This window comes from Erpetoichthys calabaricus, chromosome 8 (assembly GCF_900747795.2).
Source record: "Erpetoichthys calabaricus chromosome 8, fErpCal1.3, whole genome shotgun sequence".
Taxonomy (NCBI): Eukaryota; Metazoa; Chordata; class Cladistia; order Polypteriformes; family Polypteridae; genus Erpetoichthys; species Erpetoichthys calabaricus.
The window spans coordinates 142,758,094-142,780,764 of record NC_041401.2 but is presented as its reverse complement, the minus strand read 5'-3'; the positions used below and the strand labels follow the sequence as shown (position 1 = coordinate 142,780,764).

At 38.1% G+C, this 22,671-nt stretch overlaps 1 protein-coding gene across 2 annotated transcripts in view; it reads left to right on the top strand.

The window, feature by feature from the left end:
* slc19a1 (solute carrier family 19 member 1) overlaps window positions 1-21,199 on the top strand; it is a 49,804-nt gene extending 28,605 nt beyond the window's left edge. Inside the window, exons 4-7 of one of the 2 annotated variants that reach the window (XR_007935682.1) lie at window positions 11,664-11,856; window positions 13,923-14,064; window positions 14,655-15,622; window positions 16,684-21,199. Coding sequence is in view for 1 of the 2 variants with exons in the window: in XM_028807554.2 (XP_028663387.1) it covers window positions 11,664-11,856; window positions 13,923-14,064; window positions 14,655-14,843 (524 nt within the window). In the remaining variant the exon portion in view is untranslated. Of the gene's footprint in view, window positions 1-11,663; window positions 11,857-13,922; window positions 14,065-14,654 lie in introns of both variants that reach the window. The other variant, XM_028807554.2, reaches the window with a different exon arrangement.
* The last annotated feature ends 1,472 nt before the right edge of the window (window positions 21,200-22,671 follow it).

The window sequence follows — 22,671 nt, the reverse complement described above, 5'->3', positions numbered from 1 at the left end:
ATTTAAACTTACGTTTTACACCGTGCTTTGTTTCCCTTATGAACATGCTTGTATGCTTAACTCGCTCCGTTCTCAATTGTTTAATAAATTTTTTGCTCTTCGCTGTTTGCGGCTGTTCCTCCATTTCCCCCTACTTCGTTGTTTTATCTCGCGAATATGTTATTGCAATCCTTAACGGGAGCGTTTCAATAAACTGATTGAAAATAGTTTTGCATTTACCTTTTTAGTAAAAGGCGAGCTTTTAAGCCTGAGAAATCACCGCGTAAATGCACACGTTTAATTGGACATGTGTTAATATGTATGGTTACACAGTATTAAAAGACAGTGAACAACGTCAGTTACCTTTGTTCCCGCGTTTGATAAAAGGTGAGCTTTTAAGCCTGAGAAATCACCCCGTAAATGCACACGTTTAATTGCACATGTGTTAATATGTATGCTTACACAGTATTAAAAGACAGTCAAAAATTAACGTCATTTACCTTCGTTCCCGCGTGTGACTCGTGCTGTAAATCTCTTCCTTGTTTTTAGTTCACGTGATTACGTAGGAGGCGTGATGACGCGATACGTGACTCCGCCTCCTCCATTACAGTGTATGGACAAAAAATATGTTCCAGTTATGACCATTACGCTTTGAATTTCGAAATGAAACCTGCCTAACTTTTGTAAGTAAGCTGTAAGGAAAGAGCCTGCCAAATTTCAGCCTTCCACCTACACGGGAAGTTGGAGAATTAGTGATGAGTCAGTCAGTGAGTGAGTCAGTCAGTCAGTGAGGACTTTGCCTTTTATTATTATAGATTCTAAAATTGTAAGAATAAGAGCAGGTTACTTCTCGAAGTGGAGCCGTGCAGGATCGAACTCGCCACCCTCTGATCCCCAGTCAGGAGCTGATACCATTACGCCACCGCAGCAGTAGTACAAAGAGTGTCAATGTGGCATGCTAACGTGGCTTTTTTTTTTGTGCAGTTATATTTTTGAAGAAAAGCACACATGTTCTCTTATTTGTACCTTTTGTGAAAGTGTTTCTTTGATATATGGACTTCAGGCTTCATACGTTATATAGTTTATGCCTACATTTTGTCATTTACTATTAGAATATGAAAAACGTTTCTGTTTTAAAAATGTGTTTGCACAGCCTACTATACTGTAGAAACGGAACACACATGAAATGCGTGTATTCCAAATAACGCTCGAATTATTTCCACTGTAAAACTCCACTTCAATCCCAAATAATCAAATCAAGGCAAGGCATGAGCTAGGAGTTCATTCTAAGTCGGTGGGGGGATGGAATAGCTGGCTGCTAGTAGCTTTTGTTTATCATCACATTTAGATGACAAAAGACTCTGGCGGAGATGTGCGAATGGCTTTAAGACGCGATTTAAGGTGGGACGGATTTACGAGTTTTTTCGTAGGCTCTGGTAATTCTAGTGTTAAGGCAACTAAATACAAGGTTTTACCTTTTTAAATGTGGAAGTATCGCTCAGGGAATGCTGTTTTGTGTTTCTTATCTGACATCTCTGGAGTGTTTGTATTTGTGACATCAACAGTGATTTTAATTTGATGTGTGTACTACATGTAGAGCATTACATGTATTTAAATATATTTTAGGGTGCTATCAGTAAAGTGCAGATGGAAGTAGTGGGCAGTTTACAATAATGGGTTGTCTTGCAGTGAAGTGCTTGAATGCTTTTTAAGTCTCCTCCCAGAATGGGACATGCTTCATCACTGTAGTCGAAGAGAGCAAGGCTGATTTTTAAAATCTAGAATGGATTGTCTGACGTTACCTGTTTTTAAATGACATTGGGTGCCACTTAAACACCTGGAATTTTAAACTGACAAGAGTAACCACATGATCCATCCTGCTGTAAAATTCTGGCTACAGTTCCCCTTCTTGGGGGGAAGGGGGGGAGCTAGTTGTTAAAAGAGCACATGACAGCCCAACAACTAGTTAAAGATGTGCCTGACCCTTGATAACCTTATTAAGTATAGAAGGAATAAATTGTCAGGATATTTAAATAGACAAGGGAATGGGGGGGGGGGGGGGGGATTTAGGAACATCAACTCTAATTTGGAATTTTCATTTGAACTTCTTCACATTCCTCAGAAAAAAAAAAACATAAGTACACTCTATAGAGTTCTTTCAGCTGCATCATCCAAAAAGATTGAAAGCTGCAACTCTTCTTGAAAATCATTCCCAGAAGGGGGAGACAAAACACACCTTTGGTAGTCCAGTATATCCCTTAAATTACTTCCATTACGTAAACTCAAGAACACATTATCTGATATGTTTAGGGCCAATGAATTTCACATTTTCCTTTTGTGAATGAATAGTAAATGATTGAACAAAATCTTTCACTCTTTGAAGTGTAACAAGTATAGTTTATACTGTGTCTGCCAACCTCTCCAGGGGCCTCATGTATAAATGGTGCGTACGCACAGAAATGTTGCGTACGAACGTTTCCACGCTCAAGTCGCGATGTATAAAACCTAAACTTGGCGTAAAGCCACGCACATTTCCATGGTACCTCATACCATGGCGTACACAATTTCTCCGCTCGGTTTTGCAGACTGGCGGCACCCAGCGTCAAAACAGTGCTACTGTTCCTGCGTGGTCACCCTTTCTTTCTTAGCTCCACATTCCTGACGCGGCTTTATAAATACACTGAAACTAACTGCATATTGTTTATTAGTGTAATGCATCTGATTGTAATTAACCTGCAGCAATATAATGGTCCAGGGAATAGCCATAGTATTCCAAATACCATAACTGCTTTAGCGTTGTAACTCTCACTGCATCTTCTTCTTCTTTCAGTTGCTCCCGTTAAGGGTTGCCACAGCAGATCATCTTTTTCCATATTACTCTCACTGCACCACTCGGAGTATTTATATCACTGTATCTGAGTGGGGAATCACAGCAGCAGCTGATCGGAAAGAGAATTATCGGTACACAGCATGAAGCAGACGCTGCCTCTGCCACGGCAAAACACTTCAGAGACTTTCCTGTACGGACTTCGCGGTTTAAAAAAAGTTTCATCCCAAGAACTATAAACGCACTCAATCAGTCCATCAAGTGCTCCTTGTAGAACTGTTTGTACTTATAAGTACAATTACCTCACTGTAAACTTGCACTACAGTTATAATATTGCACAACCTGCGGCACTTTATAAAGCGCGTATTTACATATGATGACGATATCATTTTTAAGATGAAATGCAGCAAAATATGTTGATTTTATTATACAGATAAAACTTTAACTTCATTTAAATAATCAGTATTGTTAATAATTAAACATGTGAGGACACGGTGCCGCAGCGCTAGCTAGTTCAGGGATTGTTCCTGCATTGCGTTGTATTCTTGCGCTGACGCGATAGCTGATTGTGTGGCGATTGGGTATTTGGAGAAAGAAAAGGACAGGAATTGGAGGTTAGTACGTTTGAAAGAGACAGTACTGCTGTGGTAAATTATTTCATTGAAGGTCACGCATAGCGCTGCAAGCCTCTTACGTGAGACATGAACAAGCACTGCGCCACCGTGTTCCCATGTTTAATAACATGCTTTCATTCCTATCATCATGAAAAAGATATCACGTATACATCTCAGTATTTTAATTATTCAGAGAGCTGTAATATCACGAATGTAATGGATTATGTGTCCTGTCGGAGAAAGAGAAAGCCCGTTTAAGAAGCAGGTAGTGATTCACACACAGAGCACATAGAAGATCAAATACAGAACAAAGCATTTAACGTGCTACTTTAGTTAAAATGGGATTTGAGAAACTAGTAAATTAAACGATTTTAAGATGAAGTTTATGATGTTCTACTTTAATCTTGAAATTTCCACTTTAATCACGTAGTTTATATTGCCATTAAAGTTGACATTTCTTGCTTTTTTCCCCACTGTGTGCCTATTTTTTTTTGTCTGTACCCTAATAAGCTTTCATATGACACTCAGACAGTGGGCTACGACTCGCCTTTTCATGGCGACTTTGATATGTGATTTCTTTTTTATTTTGGGCACTGTGCGACTTTGTGAACTTGAGCTTTCGAGTTTCTCCGACACTCTGTCACTCGATCAACTTCCTTTTGTTGATTATACCACTGTTTAAACCAACAAATAGTACGTTTTTCCTTTGCCTCCACTTGGTATTCGATGAAATTCTTATATTTTCCCCCGTGCTTTTCCCATTGTCTTTTCACAGAAGGCCATTTATATTGATTTGCATATTCAAAGAGGTGTAATTCTGGGAGGAGTTGTGGCGGGACAGAAGGCGCGTGCATGTGCGTTACTTTTCACGCTGATCGGGATTTATGTATCGGAAGAACGTGGAAGTTTGCGTACGTACAGATTCCTGCATCTGGATTTTTCTGTGCGTACGCACATTCCCGCTTTTGTGCTTACGCCATGTTATAGTGTTAGTTCTACGCACGCCGTTATACATGAGGCAGGACAGTGGGTGGTACTTTTCATGGATGAGAGGCCAACAAAATGGAGAGAGCGCGGAGGGAGGCAGTAAATAGGGGTAGCATATTTACCCAGCCTGCTGGATGGCAACAGACCTCTAATTGCTGCCTCAGGTGGGACTCGTACAGGTTTGGCCTGGAGTTGTAGTCTGAGCAAACTGCCCTGGCAGAAGATTACTTAGGGGACCACTATGGGGAACCGTCAAGAAGCAGCTGTATTATTTAATTGAGGTCAGGCTGACACAAAACCACTTCGGAAACCAGGTACTCATTGGTCAGACTTTAAAATGAACCTCAGCTTCTCATTTGGTTGAGGCTGGAGTTGGGAGAGGAGCGGAGGTAAGAGTTTTGTCTGGCAGTAGAGAAGAGCAGGCGGCCAGTGTAAACGAATCAGTAAGGTGACCTAGAACATTCGACACGGAGAATATGCTACACAGAAGGAAATAGTATTTTGAATGTTGCATTATGAGTAGTTAAGATTAACTGAAAACAATCCAAGTTCAAATTCTTGGCAAGGATGATTGGGTGACCATGTACTACTCTGGTGACGATAAACACATTAAAGGACTTTGCAGTAGATTGTGAAGCATGTAAAAAATGTACTGGCTTTCCAACCAATTTCAGACACGTTAGCCATCTTTAAATGTATTTACAGTACATATATGCAACAATAGACTAGCTAGACAAGATTAGCTCCAGCCAGCCTTGGAATCGGATCTAATTGCTGGTGATTTCATTGGCCATGTTGAAGGGAACTTGCAAGGCTGGAAGCCTGTACTTGGTTATTTTCAAGTTAGAGAGATAAATCCTAATTGTCAGAGCCTTCTAACTTATACATGCAATGAATTTACTTGTAGGAAGCAACTGATTTTAACATCAACTCACATAATAAAAATAACTGTTAATCAACACTTGTTTCTTTATCTCACTCAAAGACGTATGTTCAGTGGGTGCGGCAGAATGCATATCTGATGTGTATCTGATTATCATCTGTCGGGTGCAAGGATACAATTTACACTAAAATGCCTCTGCCATTTGACACCCACTGCAGTCAGGCACCAATTTCATTTGGGTTTTAACCTGCCAGCAATGAGCATGAGGCAACTTAATATTTGAAAACAGAAAAAGTATGCCAAAAATGTATACTCCACTCTACAAAGATGAAGACAAGGTTGAATATCAGGTTAGTGCCTTGACTTTGGCGAACAGTGCAAACAATGCAAACTGGCAAATATGGCACACTGGGTACAGATGATGCTCAAAATTAGATTAAAAAGCATACTGGAAAGATCTTGCCATGTAAATGGAGGAAGCAGTCCATTGTCATGAATACCATATCTAGTATACGATATTGTGACAACTCTGTGTTAGGTACATGGGAAAAATAAGTTTCTTTAAGTCAGTCAGCAAATTAGAATTTTCAGCAAGTCAGTGATTAAGTCTGTTGTGAGAATACCTTCAACAAACTCACAGTCAAGCAGTGCCTGAACTGCAGCATGTCAAACCACCATAGATAAATTATCAATTGTGGGCCAAGTATAAGGAATATCCAACTGTGCTTCCAGAAAATAGAGAAACAAAAAACATATGATGAACAACCTGGGTAAAAACTGTAAACATCTTCTAGTAGATGCACAAAGATTCAAGTACCAGAATGTGCATCAAAGGTGAGCTGTCAGAGGATTATTCTAGTACACAGAAGCGTGCAAGAGTGTTGTGTGTTATTACAGCTCTTGTTCAGTACTGGTTGTGGACTTTGTTATGAGCAAAGTTTTTAATGGCAGACATGGTGTCCAGTGAAGAGCAGTTTATCAAGGATCTCATGTATGCCAACAATAGTAGGATTTTCACAGACAATGAAAACGAGGCCTCCAGCATCCTCCCTGACATCCAAACTTAAGCACACTAATTGTGATAAATACAGACAAGACAAAGCTGTAATCGACAGATGGCTCACATCAATACATTTGAGTGCTGTGCTGTTATAGCAACTGCATGAAATTAAACAACTTAGTTTTGGAGAGCAAGTTTAGAAAACCATGTCTTTGCTAGTGTACAAATTTGTATAGGGTCCTCTAGCAACTATTTTCATTAATTTACATAGTGTAAATCGAGCATTACTATTTCAAGAAAAATGCACATCCTCCTTTTAGTCCTCCTTTGTGGCATGTTTATCAGCAACATAAAGAGTCAAAAATGTTTCAGACGAGAGGTCTATGAAGTGAATTTGCAAGTCCACATGCAAACTAACAAATCTAAATATGCTGTCAATCATACCAGAGAAAACACAATGGACCACAGTGGCACTGGTTGAACCAAGTGTGATGTATGGGAGAAAATAGTTTCCCATTCAGAGTACCACGGAAGTTCTGAACCAACATCATCGGCTCACATTAACATTGAAAACTTGGACAAAGCATGTAGAGGAAGATCTTGGAAGCTGATGACTGGCACTAGCATAAACCAAAGATGTAGTAGGTGACAAGAAAAAGTAAATGGACCTCCTGTTGCTCACACAGCGACATAATGGCTTCATGGAAAATTGCAACCGTGCACATGCTAAAGGGATTTGCCGATGATAATGGTGATGAAATAGTATGTATGAATTCCTTAGTTGAATAAAAATGAAAGATTGTAAGTAGTAGTAGGATGTTGTATTATGTTAGCAATAATGGATGCATTGAAATGAATGACACCTTTTTTTTGGCTAACTGAACAGATTACAATATGCAAGCTTTCAAGACAGCTTAATTTAGGGGCCTAGGCAGCATCGAAAGCTTGCATATTGTAATTTGTTCATTTCGACTTGAAAGTAAAAATTGAGACAACTTTAGTTATACTTTGTTGTATCTTTCACAACCCAAAAAGTGTATGTGAGGTTAATTGTTAGGGCTAAGAATCAGCAGAGACCTCCTGATTCAATATTATATTAGTTGCTGATTTGATTTACATTGTGATTTTCTAATTATTGTGATTCAGTGTTTCAAGCTTAATAAACTTGATTGGCCTAAACTTTATTACCATAGTGGACAGTAAATTAAAAAAAAATTGTGGCAGTTTATGGAGAAAAGACGATTTGTAAATACTTAGCAAGCTATGAATGGTCATTTTAAACTATGTTATCTATTTATAATGTGGCCCTTGTACACATTCTTTCAGCTTTTCTGTGGTCTATAGTCTAAAAATAAAGTTAGGTCCCTCATCTGTTCACTAACTACAGCTGTTTCTGAGGCAATGGTTTCCGAACAGGATAGTCATAAAGGACATGCTATGTGCCACTTTTAAGTAGGAATGGGATATCGGCAACAATTACAATGAAACTACAATGAAATTATTAAAGTAAATGCTATAAATATACATTCTTTTATTCATATATTTTGTGGACGTTTTAGTTTTCAAATACAGCTTGCAGTTTGCACACTCTGCCAGGTCTTAATAATAATTCATTACATTTATATAGTGCTTTTCTCAGTACTCAAAGCGCTATCCACACAGGGAGGAACTGGGAAGCGAACCCACAATCTTCCACAGTCTCCTTACTGCAAAGCAGCAGCACTACCACTGCGCCACCTGTCTTGCCTTTTCCTATCTCTGTTAGTGCATAAAATGTTCTTTATAGCAAGACAAAAAGTCTGTTCATTTTCTTAACATGCTTGACCAACTGTTCAAAAGACCTTCTATGATGAATAAAAAATTTGGACGGTGTTTTCCCTTGCCCGGACGCGGATCACCGGGGCCACCCCTCTGGAGCCAGGCCTGGAGGTGGGGCTCGATGGCGAGCGCCTGGTGGCCGGGCTTGCACCCATGGGGCTCGGCCGGGCACAGCCCGAAGAGGCAACGTGGGTCCCCCTTCCCACCTAGGGGCCAAGGAGGTCGGGTGCAGTGTGAGTTGGGTGGTGGCTGAAGGCGGGGACCTTCCGATCCTCGGCTACAAAAGCTGACCTTCCGATCCTCGGCTACAAAAGCTGGCTCTTGGGACGTGGAATGTCACCTCTCTGAAGGGGAAGGAGCCTGAGCTAGTGCGTGAGGTTGAGAGGTTCCGGCTAGATATAGTCGGGCTCACCTCGACGCACAGCTTGGACTCTGGAACCAATCTCCTTGAGAGGGGCTGGACTGTCTACCACTCTGGAGTTGCCCCCGGTGAGAGGCTCCGAGCGGGTGTGGGCATACTTATTGCCCCCCGACTTGGAGCCTGTACATTGGGGTTTACCCCGGTGGACGAGAGGGTAGCCTCCCTCCGCCTTCGGGTGGGGGGACGGGTCCTAACTGTTGTTTGTGCGTATACACCGAACAGCAGTTCGGAGCACCCACCCTTTTTGGAGTCCCTGGAGGGGGTGCTGGGAGACTTCAATGCTCACGTGGGCAATGACAGTGAGACATGGAAGGGTGTGATTGGGAGAAATGGCCCCCCCGATCTGACTCTAGGCCTCAGTTCGATGATCGACTTTGTGGTCGTGTCATTGGACTTGCGGCCACATGTCTTGGACACTCGGGTGAAGAGAGGGGCGGAGCTGTCAACTGATCACCACCTGGTGGTGAGTTGGCTTTGATGGTGGGGAAGGATGCCGGTCAGGCCTGGTAGGCCCAAACGTGTTGTCAGGGTCTGCTGAGAATGTCTGGCAGAGCCCCCTGTCAGAAGTAGCTTCAACTCCCACGTCCCGAGGGAGTTGGGGGACATTGAGTCCAAATGGGCCGTGTTCCGTGCCTCTATTGTTGAGGCGGCTGACCGGAGCTGTGGCCGTAAGGTGGTCGGTGCCTGTCGTGGCGGCAATCCCCAAACCCGTTGGTAAACACCAGCGGTGAGGGATGCTGTCAAGCTGAAGAAGGAGTCATACCGGTCCCTTTTGTCCTGTGGGACTCTGGAGGCAGCTAATAGGTACCGGCAGGCCAAGCAGAATGCGGCATTAGTGGTTGCTGAGGCAAAAACTCGGGCATGGGAGGAGTTTGGAGAGGCCATGGAGAATGACTTTCGGACGGCTTCAAGGAGATTCTGGTCCACCGTCCGGCATCTCAGGAGGGGGAAGCAGTGCAGTGTCAACACTGTGTATGGTGGGGATGGTGCGCTACTGACCTCGACTCGGGACGTTGTGGGTCAGTGGGGGGAGTACTTCGAAGACCTCCTCAATCCCACTAACATTCCTTCCAATGAGGAAGCAGAGCCTGGGGACTCGGAGGTGGGCTCCCCCATCTCTGGGACTGAGGTCACCGAGGTGATCAAAAAACTCCTTGGTGGCAGGGCCCCGTGAGATACACCTGGAGTTCCTCAAGGCTCTGGATGTTGTAGGTCTTGGTGTCTTGGTTGACACGTCTCTGCAACATCGCATGGACATCAGGGACAGTGCCTCTGGATTGGCAGACCGGGGTGGTGGTCCCCCTCTTTAAGAAGGGAGACAGGAGGGTGTGTTCCAACTACAGAGGGATCACACTCCTCAGCCTCCCTGGAAAAGTCTATTCGGGGGTTCTGGAGAGGAGGGTCCGTCGGATAGTCAAACCTCGGATTCAGGAGGAACAGTGTGGTTTTTGTCCTGGTCACGGAACAGTGGACCAGCTCTACACCCTTAGCAGAGTCCTGGAGGGTGCATGGGATTTTGCCCGACCAGTCTACATGTGTTTTGTGGACTTGGAAAAGGCGTTCGACTATGTCCCTAGGGGAATCCTGTGGGGGGTGTTCTGGGAGTATGGGGTACCGGACCCCCAGATAAGGGCTGTTCGGTCCCTGTACAACCGGTGTCAGAGCTTGGTCTGCTTTGCCGGCAGTAAGTCGAACCCGTTTCCAGTGAGAGTTGGACTCCGCCAGGGCTGCCCTTTGTCACCGATTCTGGTCATAACTTTTATGGACAGAATTTCTAGGCGCAGCCAGGGTGTTGAGGGGGTCCAGTTTGGTGGACTCAGGTTTGGGTCACTGCTTTTTGCAGATGATGTTGTCCTGTTTGCTTCATCAGGCCGTGATCTTCAGCTCTCTCTGGATCGGTTCGCAGCTGAGTGTGAAGCGGCTGGGATGGGAATCAGCACCTCCAAATCCGAGACCATGGTCCTCAGCCGGAAAAGGGTGGAGTGCCCTCTCAGGGTTGGGAGCGAGATCCTGCCTCAAGTGGAGGAGTTCAAGTATCTCAAGGTCTTCTTCACGAGTGAGGGAAGAGTGGAGCGGGAGATCGACAGGCGGATTGGTGCGGCATCCGCAGTGATGCGGGCTCTGCATCGGTCTGTCGTGGTGAAAAAGGAGCTGAGCCGTAAGGCAAAGCTCTCAATTTACCAGTCGATCTATGTTCCAACCCTCACCTATGGTCATGAGCTATGGGTAGTGACCGAAAGAACGAGGTCACGAATACAAGTGGCTGAAATGAGTTTCCTCCGCAGGGTGTCTGGGCTCTCCCTTTAAAGATAGAGTGAGAAGCTCAGTCATCCGGGAGGGGCTCAGAGTAGAGCCGCTGCTCCTCCGTATCAAGAGGAGTCAGATGAGGTGGCTTGGGCATCTGATCAGGATGCCTCCTGGACGACTCCCTGGTGAGGTGTTCCGGGCACGTCCAACTGGGAGGAGGCCCCGGGGAAGACCCAGGACACGCTGGAGGGATTATGTCTCACGGCTGGCCTGGGAACGCCTTGGGATTCTCCCAGAAGAGCTAGAAGAAGTGGCTGGAGAGAGGGAAGTCTGGGCATCTCTGCTCAAGCTGCTGCCCCTGCCACCCGACTTCGGATAAGCGGAAGAGGATGGATGGATGAATGGATGCTTGACCAACTGTGGGGCCACAGAGATGGAGCCACTGCCAACCCCTTAAATATAAGGCAGGAATTAACTCTTGATAGTGTACGTTTCAATGACAAGATGCACACACATGCAGTGATTCGGTTTAGAGATGACAGTTAACCTATAAACACAGATTTGGGATGTGTGAGAAAACCACAGTAACGGGGGATAACCAAGTGGAACACAGGAAGGATGTGCAATCCTCACATAGACCAGTGAGTAAATTATCTATAGCATGGAGGCTACTAGCGGTGTGGGCTTGCAGGTGTGTTTGTTTGCTAACAAAGAAAATATTCATACAAGAATTTATTTAAATATGTGAAGTAATTTTGTACTGAAGGAAATTTTGGCTTTCTTTATACTTGTTCTTGTAAACCTGAATTCTGCTTTATTTTCAAAGTGTATTAACACGTGTATTCAAAGTGTATTAACATGCTGTCCTAAATATTGCCCCCTTTCAGGTGCCATCACTTCTTTTGCTGCTGGTTATGTAAAAATGCGTTGGTTTCTATGGTCTGAGCTTGTGATTGCCATTATTACAACCGTCCAGGCCGGCCTCCTGCTGCTCATGAACACCACATCCAACATCTGGGTGTGCTATATTGCTTATGTGCTTTTCCGAGGTTTCTATCAGTTTCTTGTTCCTATTGCCATGTGAGTACTTTTAACATCAGTATAAGTTGTGAATGTGTAAAAAAACAGATATTCTGAATTGATTTCAAGTTAGTATTGTCTTTTCCAGTGCAAAGATCTTGTTTGATGTATATGAATGTTTTTTTTTAGTGCCTGTAAAAGTTGATGTAAAACTATTCAAAACCGCTCAACATTCAAGTTTGTGGTGTTTAGTGTGCAAATATTTTTTATGTATTTAAATGTTAACATTTTTAATAATTGTATAATCACACAGTAGGAACCCTTTAACTTGTCAGATTGCTTAACTGAGGCCTACAATGTTACCCTAAACTCAGGGTCAGCTTCTTCCTTGTATTGCAACCTGTAATGTAACAAAAAGGAAATAAAATGGATGGATCCTTTCACATACAGTAGGACAAATACAAAAAATAAGTTAATTATATCTTTACAAAGTTGGTTCCTATAGTAACTACTTTTTTTCAACTGTCATTATTTGTAAAGCTTTTAGGAATTCAGCCTTTTAAAATTACATTTTGTAAAATTACTGTTTGTAATTAGGTGCAAAATTATCAAATGAGTATATTCAAACTGTACAACAGAAAATAAAAATGTAAAATTTATGACACAAAGAGCAACAGTATTGTAGTGTGACTTATGTTAGTGTACTAGATTCTAAAATAGACAAATCAATATATTATGCCTTGCTAAACAGTTGCAGCCCATACTCTCCACAGTCTAAAGAGGACAGTCACCCTCTTACATACACATAGCAGTGGCCCTGCCCTAGAGCTTTCCATGTCAGATTAGTTTTAAATAAATGTATTAGTCTACTAATAATTTTAAAATGCATCCTCATGTAATTTAGATTTATGTTTAAAAGGTCCAATCATCGTTTTTCTAAATCTCCTTATTCTATTAAAGGTAGGGTCCCATTAAATAATTTTTTCCATCAAGTTCCATTTTATTTTTTCCCCATTTTTAATTTTCCTTTTTGTTTGTTTTTATTTGGATTTTTATGCATTATCAACTACAGTAACACAATAGAGAAATTTCATCAAATGCATGCAAATGAAATTAATAAAAGAATGATTAAATCAATTAAAGTTCAAAGTATAATTGAAAAATAGAACTATGAATAAAAGTGTAATCTGTAATTTAAAGCATTCATCCAACTAAAATCCTTTCAATGCACTTAATCAGTGGGATTTGTTTTAACTTGGAAATGTGCTTAGCTGTCTTATTTCCATCTCTGATATTCAACCACACTGAAATGCAGGATTGTGAGGCACTTGCTGTTCATCTTACAGAGTCTTATCTGTAGAGAGTCTTATATTTGCTGAAGCTCTTCTCATGGTCAGCTAAGCTAACAAAGAAGTAGAATGTATGTAGGGAAATTAATACGTCTGAGAACGTTAGGGGGTGCAAGACAGCATTTTCTAACTCCACAGTAGGAGAGAGAATTGTAGATACACTTCAGAAAAGCTGTTGCCCAGATTCATAAAAATCATTGAGATATTATTGCGCCATGGATTTTACACTTAAGCTTGTGTTTGTTACCTTTTGAATGTTTTAGGGCTTGCCAATGCCAGTTGCTTTAATATTTTCCCCATTATTCCCATGCAACTAGCAAATCCATGTGTCTTTCCTGATGTGCAGGTGCTTAATGCCCTTCAAGTCATGATGGGACATATGTACACAAAGGCAGTGTTTGCTAACAAAAAAAAAACGGGACTGTGTTATTTACAAGATAAGGATAGATTACTAAGAATGTGTTTAATATTTTCAGCAATTGTAATACTATCTAATAATTGTATAAGTCAGTTTCCTGATCCTTGTTCTCCACATTCCAGAAATCATATTGCCTTATAAAAGGTGACAGTAGTCAGATTAGCACTTGAAGCAAAGTGTAGATCTGTCCTGGATACCAAACTAATAATGCATTGGGCACACTCACTCATACCTCCACAATAATGAAAATAAAACAGAGACGTATATCATAAAAACAAGCGTTAAATGAAATTTCAGCTGTTTGGTTGTTTTTCCCGAAAGTATTGTGCATTTGATTGAAAACTACCCTTTGTTTAAAGATTCCAGATTGCGTCATCATTATCTAAGGAACTCTGTGCATTGGTTTTTGGAGTCAACACTTTCCTTAGTACCGTCTTAAAGACAATCATGACCATCATAGTTGCCGATAAGAGTGTGCTTGGCCTGGCTGTGCACCCACAGGTAAAACTGAACAATTTCATATGCCATGACTCATATTTAGGGGTAATCTGATTCATAATTCCAAGTGTTACAGTAAGAGAAGTGTCCAAGGATAAATAAGGAATGTACTTCATAACAGAAACAAATACTGGGTTACCTGTTTCATTTATAAGTCTTTTGTAGAAGAAAGATATTCCCTGAAACGGAGTGTTAGTCTGTTTTGAACTTGAAGATAGAGGCAGTTTTATTTGAAGTTTATATTAGACTTTTGGGTGACTTTTCTAACAAGAATAGAACAATGTCAGTTAAATGATTCTTGTAATAAAAGTTACAGTTCCAGAGTAAATTTTAAAAAGATCATTTGAAAAGATAGCCTACTGACAATGCTATTGGACTTTGAAGAACAAGATTTTTGATTTTGTGAGCAAGCTGTTTATTCTATTTCTCTACTTTTCCACAGTTGTACTATAACATAATAACTGTACTATAACTGAAAGACACTATATAAATAAAATATGCTTGTTAGTACTGGCAAAAAAAGAGAATGATTGGTAGTGTGTTTGGAAAGAATTCTCTGTACACATTAATTTTTTTTGTTTTTTGTTTTTCAGTTTTTTGTTTATTTTGGCTATTTCACACTACTGTGCCTGGGCTACTTTGCAGCTGCTGCCTTCACCATTATAAAGCATTTTCGCAGAAATTCTCCTCCAGAAACTCCAAATGGGAACAAGACAGACAAACTTTGCAATGTTGTACCTGACACCCCTGAGGAACAGAAACCGTTGGATGAGGCTGTCTGATTTACTAGCACCAAGGCTATTTAATAAGGGTGATGGGTAATTTCTACAGTTGAAATATTTTGTTTTAAATTGTTAAGGCAAAAAAACAAGTCTTATGTGGGAAATTTTAAAATACGTCATTGTAAACTCATTTGATCAATTGTCTTTACTATCCACCATGGTAGGTACCATTATTTAATGTGGCTGAATTTGTAGCCAGTGTTTTACTAAATTATATATTTTTAAAATAAGTGAATTAATGGATAACCAATACGTTAAATCTGAAAATATCAAAATCATATTAAAATTTAAGTAATGCACTTTGTATAAATCAATATGTCAAAATAATCTAAACAAAGGTGGAAGCACATTTTATGTCTAAAAAATAAAATTTCAATAAGAGTCCTGACAGTATTATATTTTGATACAGGATGTTTGGATGTTTTAATAAGCTAGTGTGTTTCATGGTACTTGCTGGACAGGAGACATACAAATATGGAGGTTGTATTCATTCTAGTCATACAGCATATGCAGTAACATTGCAGTTTGAAAAAATTTTATAGATCTAGGAGTGGATCTGAAATATGTGTATTTCTCATTGTGATTGATCTTTGCGGTATCAGTTATAATATAAAATGGTATAAATTTTTAGGAAACCTAACAGAATTTAAATCTATAGCTCTTCTCTTTCAAGGTTGTTTTAGTTGTTCAATAGTTTTATTTAAAAGAAAATAACTAAGGCAGAAGTGAGCACATGACATATATCGTACATAAAAATAGCAGCCTTATTATTCAGTTAGGTTAGTGCAGTGGTTCTTAACCTTGTTGGAGGTACTGAACCCTACCAGTTTCATATGCACATTCACCGAACCCTTCTTTATTGAAAAATAAAATATGATTTTTTTCAAATTCAAGACATAGGTATATGTTTTACTGGTTTACAAAATGAATCGTGTATTAACATCACTGAGTTCAAAGAACAAAACCAATATAATGCATGAATTCACAACAAATTACATACCTTTTCACAAGGACATAACCTTTTTTAATACTACCACACTGAAATGATTTTAATTTTTAAACTTATGTATTCCAATAATAAACTTATTGTATTATGCTATGTTTATCATTTTAACACACACCCATCACCTAATTTTCACCAGGCTACAATAATAATGAATATTTACTGCAAATCAGTGTGACTTCTGCTGTTGCCTTTGAGAGACCAGTTCAGAAATGCGTGGCTTCACCTTGGCAGTTGCCACTCTCATGTCATTTTCACAACAAAGTCTGTTCCTTTTCTTCGTTTTTATGACGTTGATGGGTACAAAACCGAGAGCAGGCAGAGTGGCCTTTTCATCAAATCTGGCTCTCTTTATCTTGAATTCAGCAAGTGTTGTGTTCTTGTATTCCCCATCTCCATGTAGGTTAAGGAAGTGTTCTTTTAGTTTTGCCGGTACTAGACTAGAATTGCTTAACTTGGCATTACAAATCATGCAGATAGGATGCTGACTCCCATCACGTTCTGTTATATATGTGAATCCATGTTGTACATATTCGTCCAACCACTTTCTTTTTTTGTTCGACATAGTTAGTATGGATTAAAATATTAAGAAAGAAATCTCACGACATACTATCACTACAGTCACAAGTCGACTACTGAGTGCACCAAATTCCCTGCAGCACCGATTGGCCGAACAATGTAGCGTAATTACCTACAGCTAATGATGACCAAGCAGGGTGTGTCATACGAATCATATGAGTCGGGTGCATGTCTTGACCTCCCGGTGCAGAACCCCTGAGACTGACTCACCGAACCCCTAAGGTTCGATCGAACCCAGGTTAAGAACCACTGGGTTAGTGTTTTTATCACACATTACTTAAAGGAACATTGAAAGGAAACATTCTTTTGTTGAGGACTTAATTTTTAAAAGTGTCACAAACTAAAATAAATCCAAGAGACTTAATTTTTACTTTCTGAGAAGTTATTTTTAAATTCTCCTTGATGATAACTTTCCTTTTAAGTGTTTATGTACAGATACACATTTTCAATAATAGTACTGACCAAGGTTTATAGTCAACAACTAATAATGATATTAATAGTGTTACATTAAAAAAAAATTTGACAAACTGAATGTAATGCCCCTTGCAGATGCACATGTTTTGTACTATTTTTACAAAGAAAACATAATCTTCGATATATTCTCTATGTGCTGGAGCATCACAGAAGTCAAAATAGTAAGCTATAGTGGTGAAATAGTGAATACAAAAAATGCCTTTTCTCTGCCTGTCTTCTATTACACATTTTATAAACATTCACAATTTTTTTTCATAATTTATTAGTATGGGATTACAAGTTTTAATTGTATTCTGTTATCTGTTCATTAGTTCATGTATTTTAATAAACTAAGGTACACAATTAAGTCTTTTCATATTGGTTTTATTAAGTTGATGATAATGTGTTATTTTCTTTTATCTGCAACAACATCAGCTGGTAGTTCTACTGTATAGGACAGTGTGCAGGTTTTGGACATCATCTTCTTTCTCCCAGATTGTTGGAAAACAGAGTGTTTGATACAAATTAAATTTAAATGTACTTTTTAAAATATATATTTTCAAGTTACTTGATTAATAGACTGCTGTTAAACATTTTGTTTAGTATAATGCTTCTATTACTTCTACAGTATATAATACGCAGCATGCATGTGTGTGTACAATATGTATGTCCATAATACTGTAAATATGCACTAGCAAAATTTAATTTAAGGTTAATGTCATTCTGAAAAGTCACTGGAAGACAACTTACTTTTCATTTTTGTCTTACTTGTGTGTTTGCCCTTTTGTAAAAGGAGGATGGATGGAGCTAACACTTTGTTATAGTTTATACATTTCTCTAAATCGAAAAGGGTGTTTTAATTCTTGCACAAGATATCTTGGGATAATATACTGGATTTTCTAAGAGCATTCACCTTATTCTTTACTTGACCTTTAATTCCACTCATATTTTAACATTGCCAAATTCAGAAGTGTGTCAGGGAGTTTGGGAGTATAGCTTAAGTACAACAGCTTAAACATTTCAGGTTAGATTTGCCTAATTCCTTACTAATCAAGAGTTCAAAAAGCACTTTATGTATGGCTTGTACACTTTTTTTTCCAGTTGTCTCCTCTGTGCAATTGTCTTTCAGCTTTGTTTTGTATTTTTTTTATTTACTTCAGGCACTGAAATCTTAAGTGGGGGAAGCACTTTCTTAAATATTTATATATTTTCTACATTAGATGTCAGTGCTTACTTTTTTGATTTACTGTATATTTACTTACCTACTGTATATCCAATGGTGCAGATTAATTCAGAAATAGGAAAATTGCATGTCATGAATTCCTGTTGCAACTAAATACATGTAAGCTGTACCATACTGATATCTTTTTGAACTGTAAGCTGTTACAGGGCTGTTATGTGACAACTAGCATTTCTAATTACATTACCCTGGGACTGTAAATAGTGATATTTCTTCAGGTGGTCATTCTTCCTGATTGCTCTTTTTAACTCGGATCATTTACATGGGTCGAGGTACATCTCTTGCTTGTTGCCAGCGGTGTATTTGTTGCAAATAGAAGTTGACATAAATCAACGGTAGAGGGTGCTGCTTCCAAAAATACAACTAAAAAGAAAGAATTAATTGCACTATGTGAAAGATTGCAGTAAGCTATAGAGCAATTACACTTGGAAATGTATGAGCAGGTACAGACACAGTACCACAAATGGATTTTTGGATACCATAGTTTGGCCTTAAAAACTAATCCTTCAAAATAATGGCATTTTGAAAGGAACAAAATATAAAACATTTTCATGATGTGTATTTGATCAGATTTTTATATTGTTCATATTTAGTAATGTATTCATTAATTACCCAGTAGCTTTGAGATGCCAAAGAGTTTCTCAATCATCATTGGTTTAATAGACATTTTCTGTGTTTACCCAGTTTGGCTGGTTGTCTTTCTTTTAATGATGTGTTAATTTTTCTTTCACTCTGTGACATTCCATACATCCATCATTTCATTCTCATGTCCATTCTTTTCAGCCTTGCTTCACTGGCCATGTCTAATTACTGTAGATCATACTCCTCCTCACACAGTTTCATAAACTTTGTTCTTTAGAGAGAGAAAGAGAGACTCCTGTCTGAATAGCAGACAACTGCTGGAAATATTTCTGTACATCTCATACAATTGCAGTCACTACTGTACGTACACCTCCATCTGCATTTAAGTAGAAGAACTTTCCTGATTTCCCCAAAATGACTCCATTGCTAATATCTAAATTTACATACACAACATCAGCTTAATGCACCCCTGTCAAACACTACCTATAGTAACTGCATTTGCTACCTTCAGACTACCCTTCACACCACTACACTTGCTAATTAGATGTTCATTTTTTGCTTTCACCTAAACCTAAAAAAACTTTGGAAAAACATTGAGTTGAAGCAAAGAATTGACAAATACTACTCCGCAATACAACTGAGGGAGAAGACAGAGCTCCAATTCCATTCATGTGAAAATGTCAGTTTAGTGGTCTCAGTTTATTTTTGTAATTTCTGTTTAAAGCAGTGAAGTACTATTAGCTCTATTGATGCTCTTTGGAAATGAAGGCCAAGCAAGTAAAGGAATTAAACAGCAATTTTAATAACTTCATATCAGTCAGCCTGCAACATGCACACATACTTTTTATAAAAAAGTATGTGGATATTTATCTGATATTTTTAGGTTTATAAATAAAGATCTCAAAAGTAATTTTCTTTTCCTAAGGTAAAATGTATGCAGATGTGAGATAATGCTGTACTATAGGGCTATCAGATTATAACAAAATTAGAATTTGAATGCTAAGATTAAAAGTAAGGAAATATCTGAATGTAATTTAAAAGTTCTAAGTGTTACTACATGCACGTTTGTAACAGCCTTTGTATGGTTCTTTATTACTGTTTTTGCTTTTTTGCTTGTGGTGCGTTACATGCAGCACTTATGACTCATGCACTGATACTCCTTCCTTTTCTTTGCAAGGAAACTGACATGATGAAAGAGAAAAGTGGAACCTAAACACTTCACATACCTGTAAATCTTACACGAAACCTTACAAAACTGTTCACAATTACATAAACAAGGTTAAGTGCACTTGTTGTTTTAGTGTGTGGTTAAAAAGAAAAAGACTGTTCTTTTACAATCAAATGTCAGCATTTGCCTTCAAGTAAGAATTTTCTTTACATAGATTTGATAGCTTTTTTTTTTAATAGTGGTGTTAGTTCTGACAACCGTACACTACTGTCATGACAAAACTGTGTAAACTGTTTAGGTTTTTCATTCATATTTAAATAAAATCCTTTCCTGATTTTCTAACATTTTGTTTATATATGCATTTAATGTTTAATTGCTAAGTCTAATAAAATTTGTAAAAATCAGTCTGCTTTTAATTTTGTTAAGATTATAAAAATTATTCTAAGGATGTAAGTGAAAAGTTAGATCTATGTTCCACCTGCCTAGACATCATTTAAGGAAATATTGTTTGGCTATTAGTGATACACGATGAAGGTTTATACAGTTATGTAATAGAATTCTATGGAATTTTTTTGTGTTAAAAAAATCAGTTAAAGTTATATTGCTTCTGTTCCAGTTTGTGATTTAAAATGCTGTGCTTAAAACTTAAAGACTTATCATCCCAGTGTTTCTTTCAATCAGATATTTTAATGCAAGCACATTATACCACAATATGGGTGAAACAAATGCTCTTCATTACATCCATTCATTAATCATAAGAGACATTCCTTCCCACTGCTAGATTTTTTTGTTTTGTAATTATTAGTTTTTTCTTTTAATAGTTACCTTAAAGAATTCCCTTAAAGTTTGTGAAAAAATTATAAATTAAATAAATTGTATATAGAGAGCATTTAAGTGAGTTTATTTTATGTTATTTAAGCACAAGGATTATTTTGTCGCATGGTATGTTACATGATCACTGAAATATGAATTTTGTATTTTTAGTGAAAACTGTTGTTGTTGATTTTAGCTATTCCTGTATACAAAGGTTATGAGAAGCTCTTAGTTATTAGACTATTTACTTGGTATTTTTCTACAATATGGAATTTTAAAGGCATTCTCAAACCTGCTTAATTCAGTTTAGGATTGTGGCACCAAAATACCTCTGAGCAAAATATAGTCTAAATTTTAAAAAAGCAGAAAATATGGAATAACTGAATTTGCCCAAAACATAGGGAAGTAGTAGTATGGTTCAAGGCACATGGACATTTATACCCTCATTTATTTATTGTTTAATGATTAGCTTAAAAAATATATTTATTCACTTTGACATTATTTAGTACATTTTTTTATTTTTTTTGATGAATAACAAAAAATACAATTGAATGCATCCAGGCAGTAGCAGAAAAGTCAAAGGGGGAGAAGGTGCAAAATTTAAATTTTTGAGCACAAAATTATTAAAAGATTGTTCAGTTTATTTTCATTTCAATATTTTATAATAAGTTATCTACCATGAACATACTGTAACTGTATAGTAATAAGAATAAAATCCTACATTAAAATTAACTTCTGCAATGTTTACTGGTACAGTAATTAAAAAACAGTAATTAAAAATGATAACCCTGCACAATTTTTTCAGATTCAAGTAGTATTGCTACAGAATTCATCTTTCTTCCTGTGTCTTTGTGTATATTGATAGGTCTTAACACCAATGGTTCCAGGCTGTTTTAAACCTAACATTGTCTTCATTCATAAGTTTCTATTTATTCTAGAACAAACCATGTGTCCTTCACACTACTGACTGTTTTTTTTTTTTCAGTGCAGCGTTTTTTTTTCTGCTAAGAATTAATATTGTTTAATTAAAAAACACAAGCTGTAACCAAAACTGTAATTGAGTTTAAGTATTCATCTGCTTACATAAAACCCCTTTGTTTTATGATTTTGTTAGAGAAATAACTGGTTTGTGGTGATTTTGAATGAAAATAACACGAGAATAAAGGTGAAAATGTGTACTTTAACAAATTGAACATATTTTAATCATAATGTTCTAAAAATAATTCTTAGATTTATACTGTTATTTGATGTTTTTCAAAATTATTACTTTTACAATGTTTTATAGTATTTAAGACTATTGATTTTTTATGTTTTAGAGTTAAAAATTGTAATCAAGTAATTATATAATAAAACAAATTCTTTTTGTCCATGGGGGGTCTTTGACCTATTAAAAGCTGTACTTGATGAAGTATGTGTGTTATATTTATAGTTATTATTAAAATTCTTTAATTTCTTTAGTAAAAAAAATAATGAAATTAATAAATACCTTTTACATTATTGGAATATAAGGATCTTGATATACAGTAAATGTCTCTTTAGTTACAAGTAGAGTTGAAAGAGGGTTGAGCCCTGACTATAAAAGAATTGCAGGCTAATGCAAGTTCAGCCCACATCTGCAGGAACACTTTGAGATGTGTTGAAAATATATCTGAGGAGACAATTTTATATTATTTATTTTACCAAAAAAAAAATACATACCTAAATGGATTAATCCCAAGGGGAAATTCACAAATTATGAGCATGGGGAAAAGAACTAACAAGATTTTAGTCTTTGTAGATGCCAGACTGTAAAGAAATAGAAGCTCATGATAGTACATTTCTTGATAAATTAGAATTACCACATCTTAGCATGGGCGGCACGGTGGCGCGGTGGTAGCGCTGCTGCCTCGCAGTTAGGAGACCCGGGTTCGCTTCCCGGGTCCACCCTGCGTGGAGTTTGCATGTTCTCCCCGTGTCTGCGTGGGTTTCCTCCGGGTGCTCCGGTTTCCTC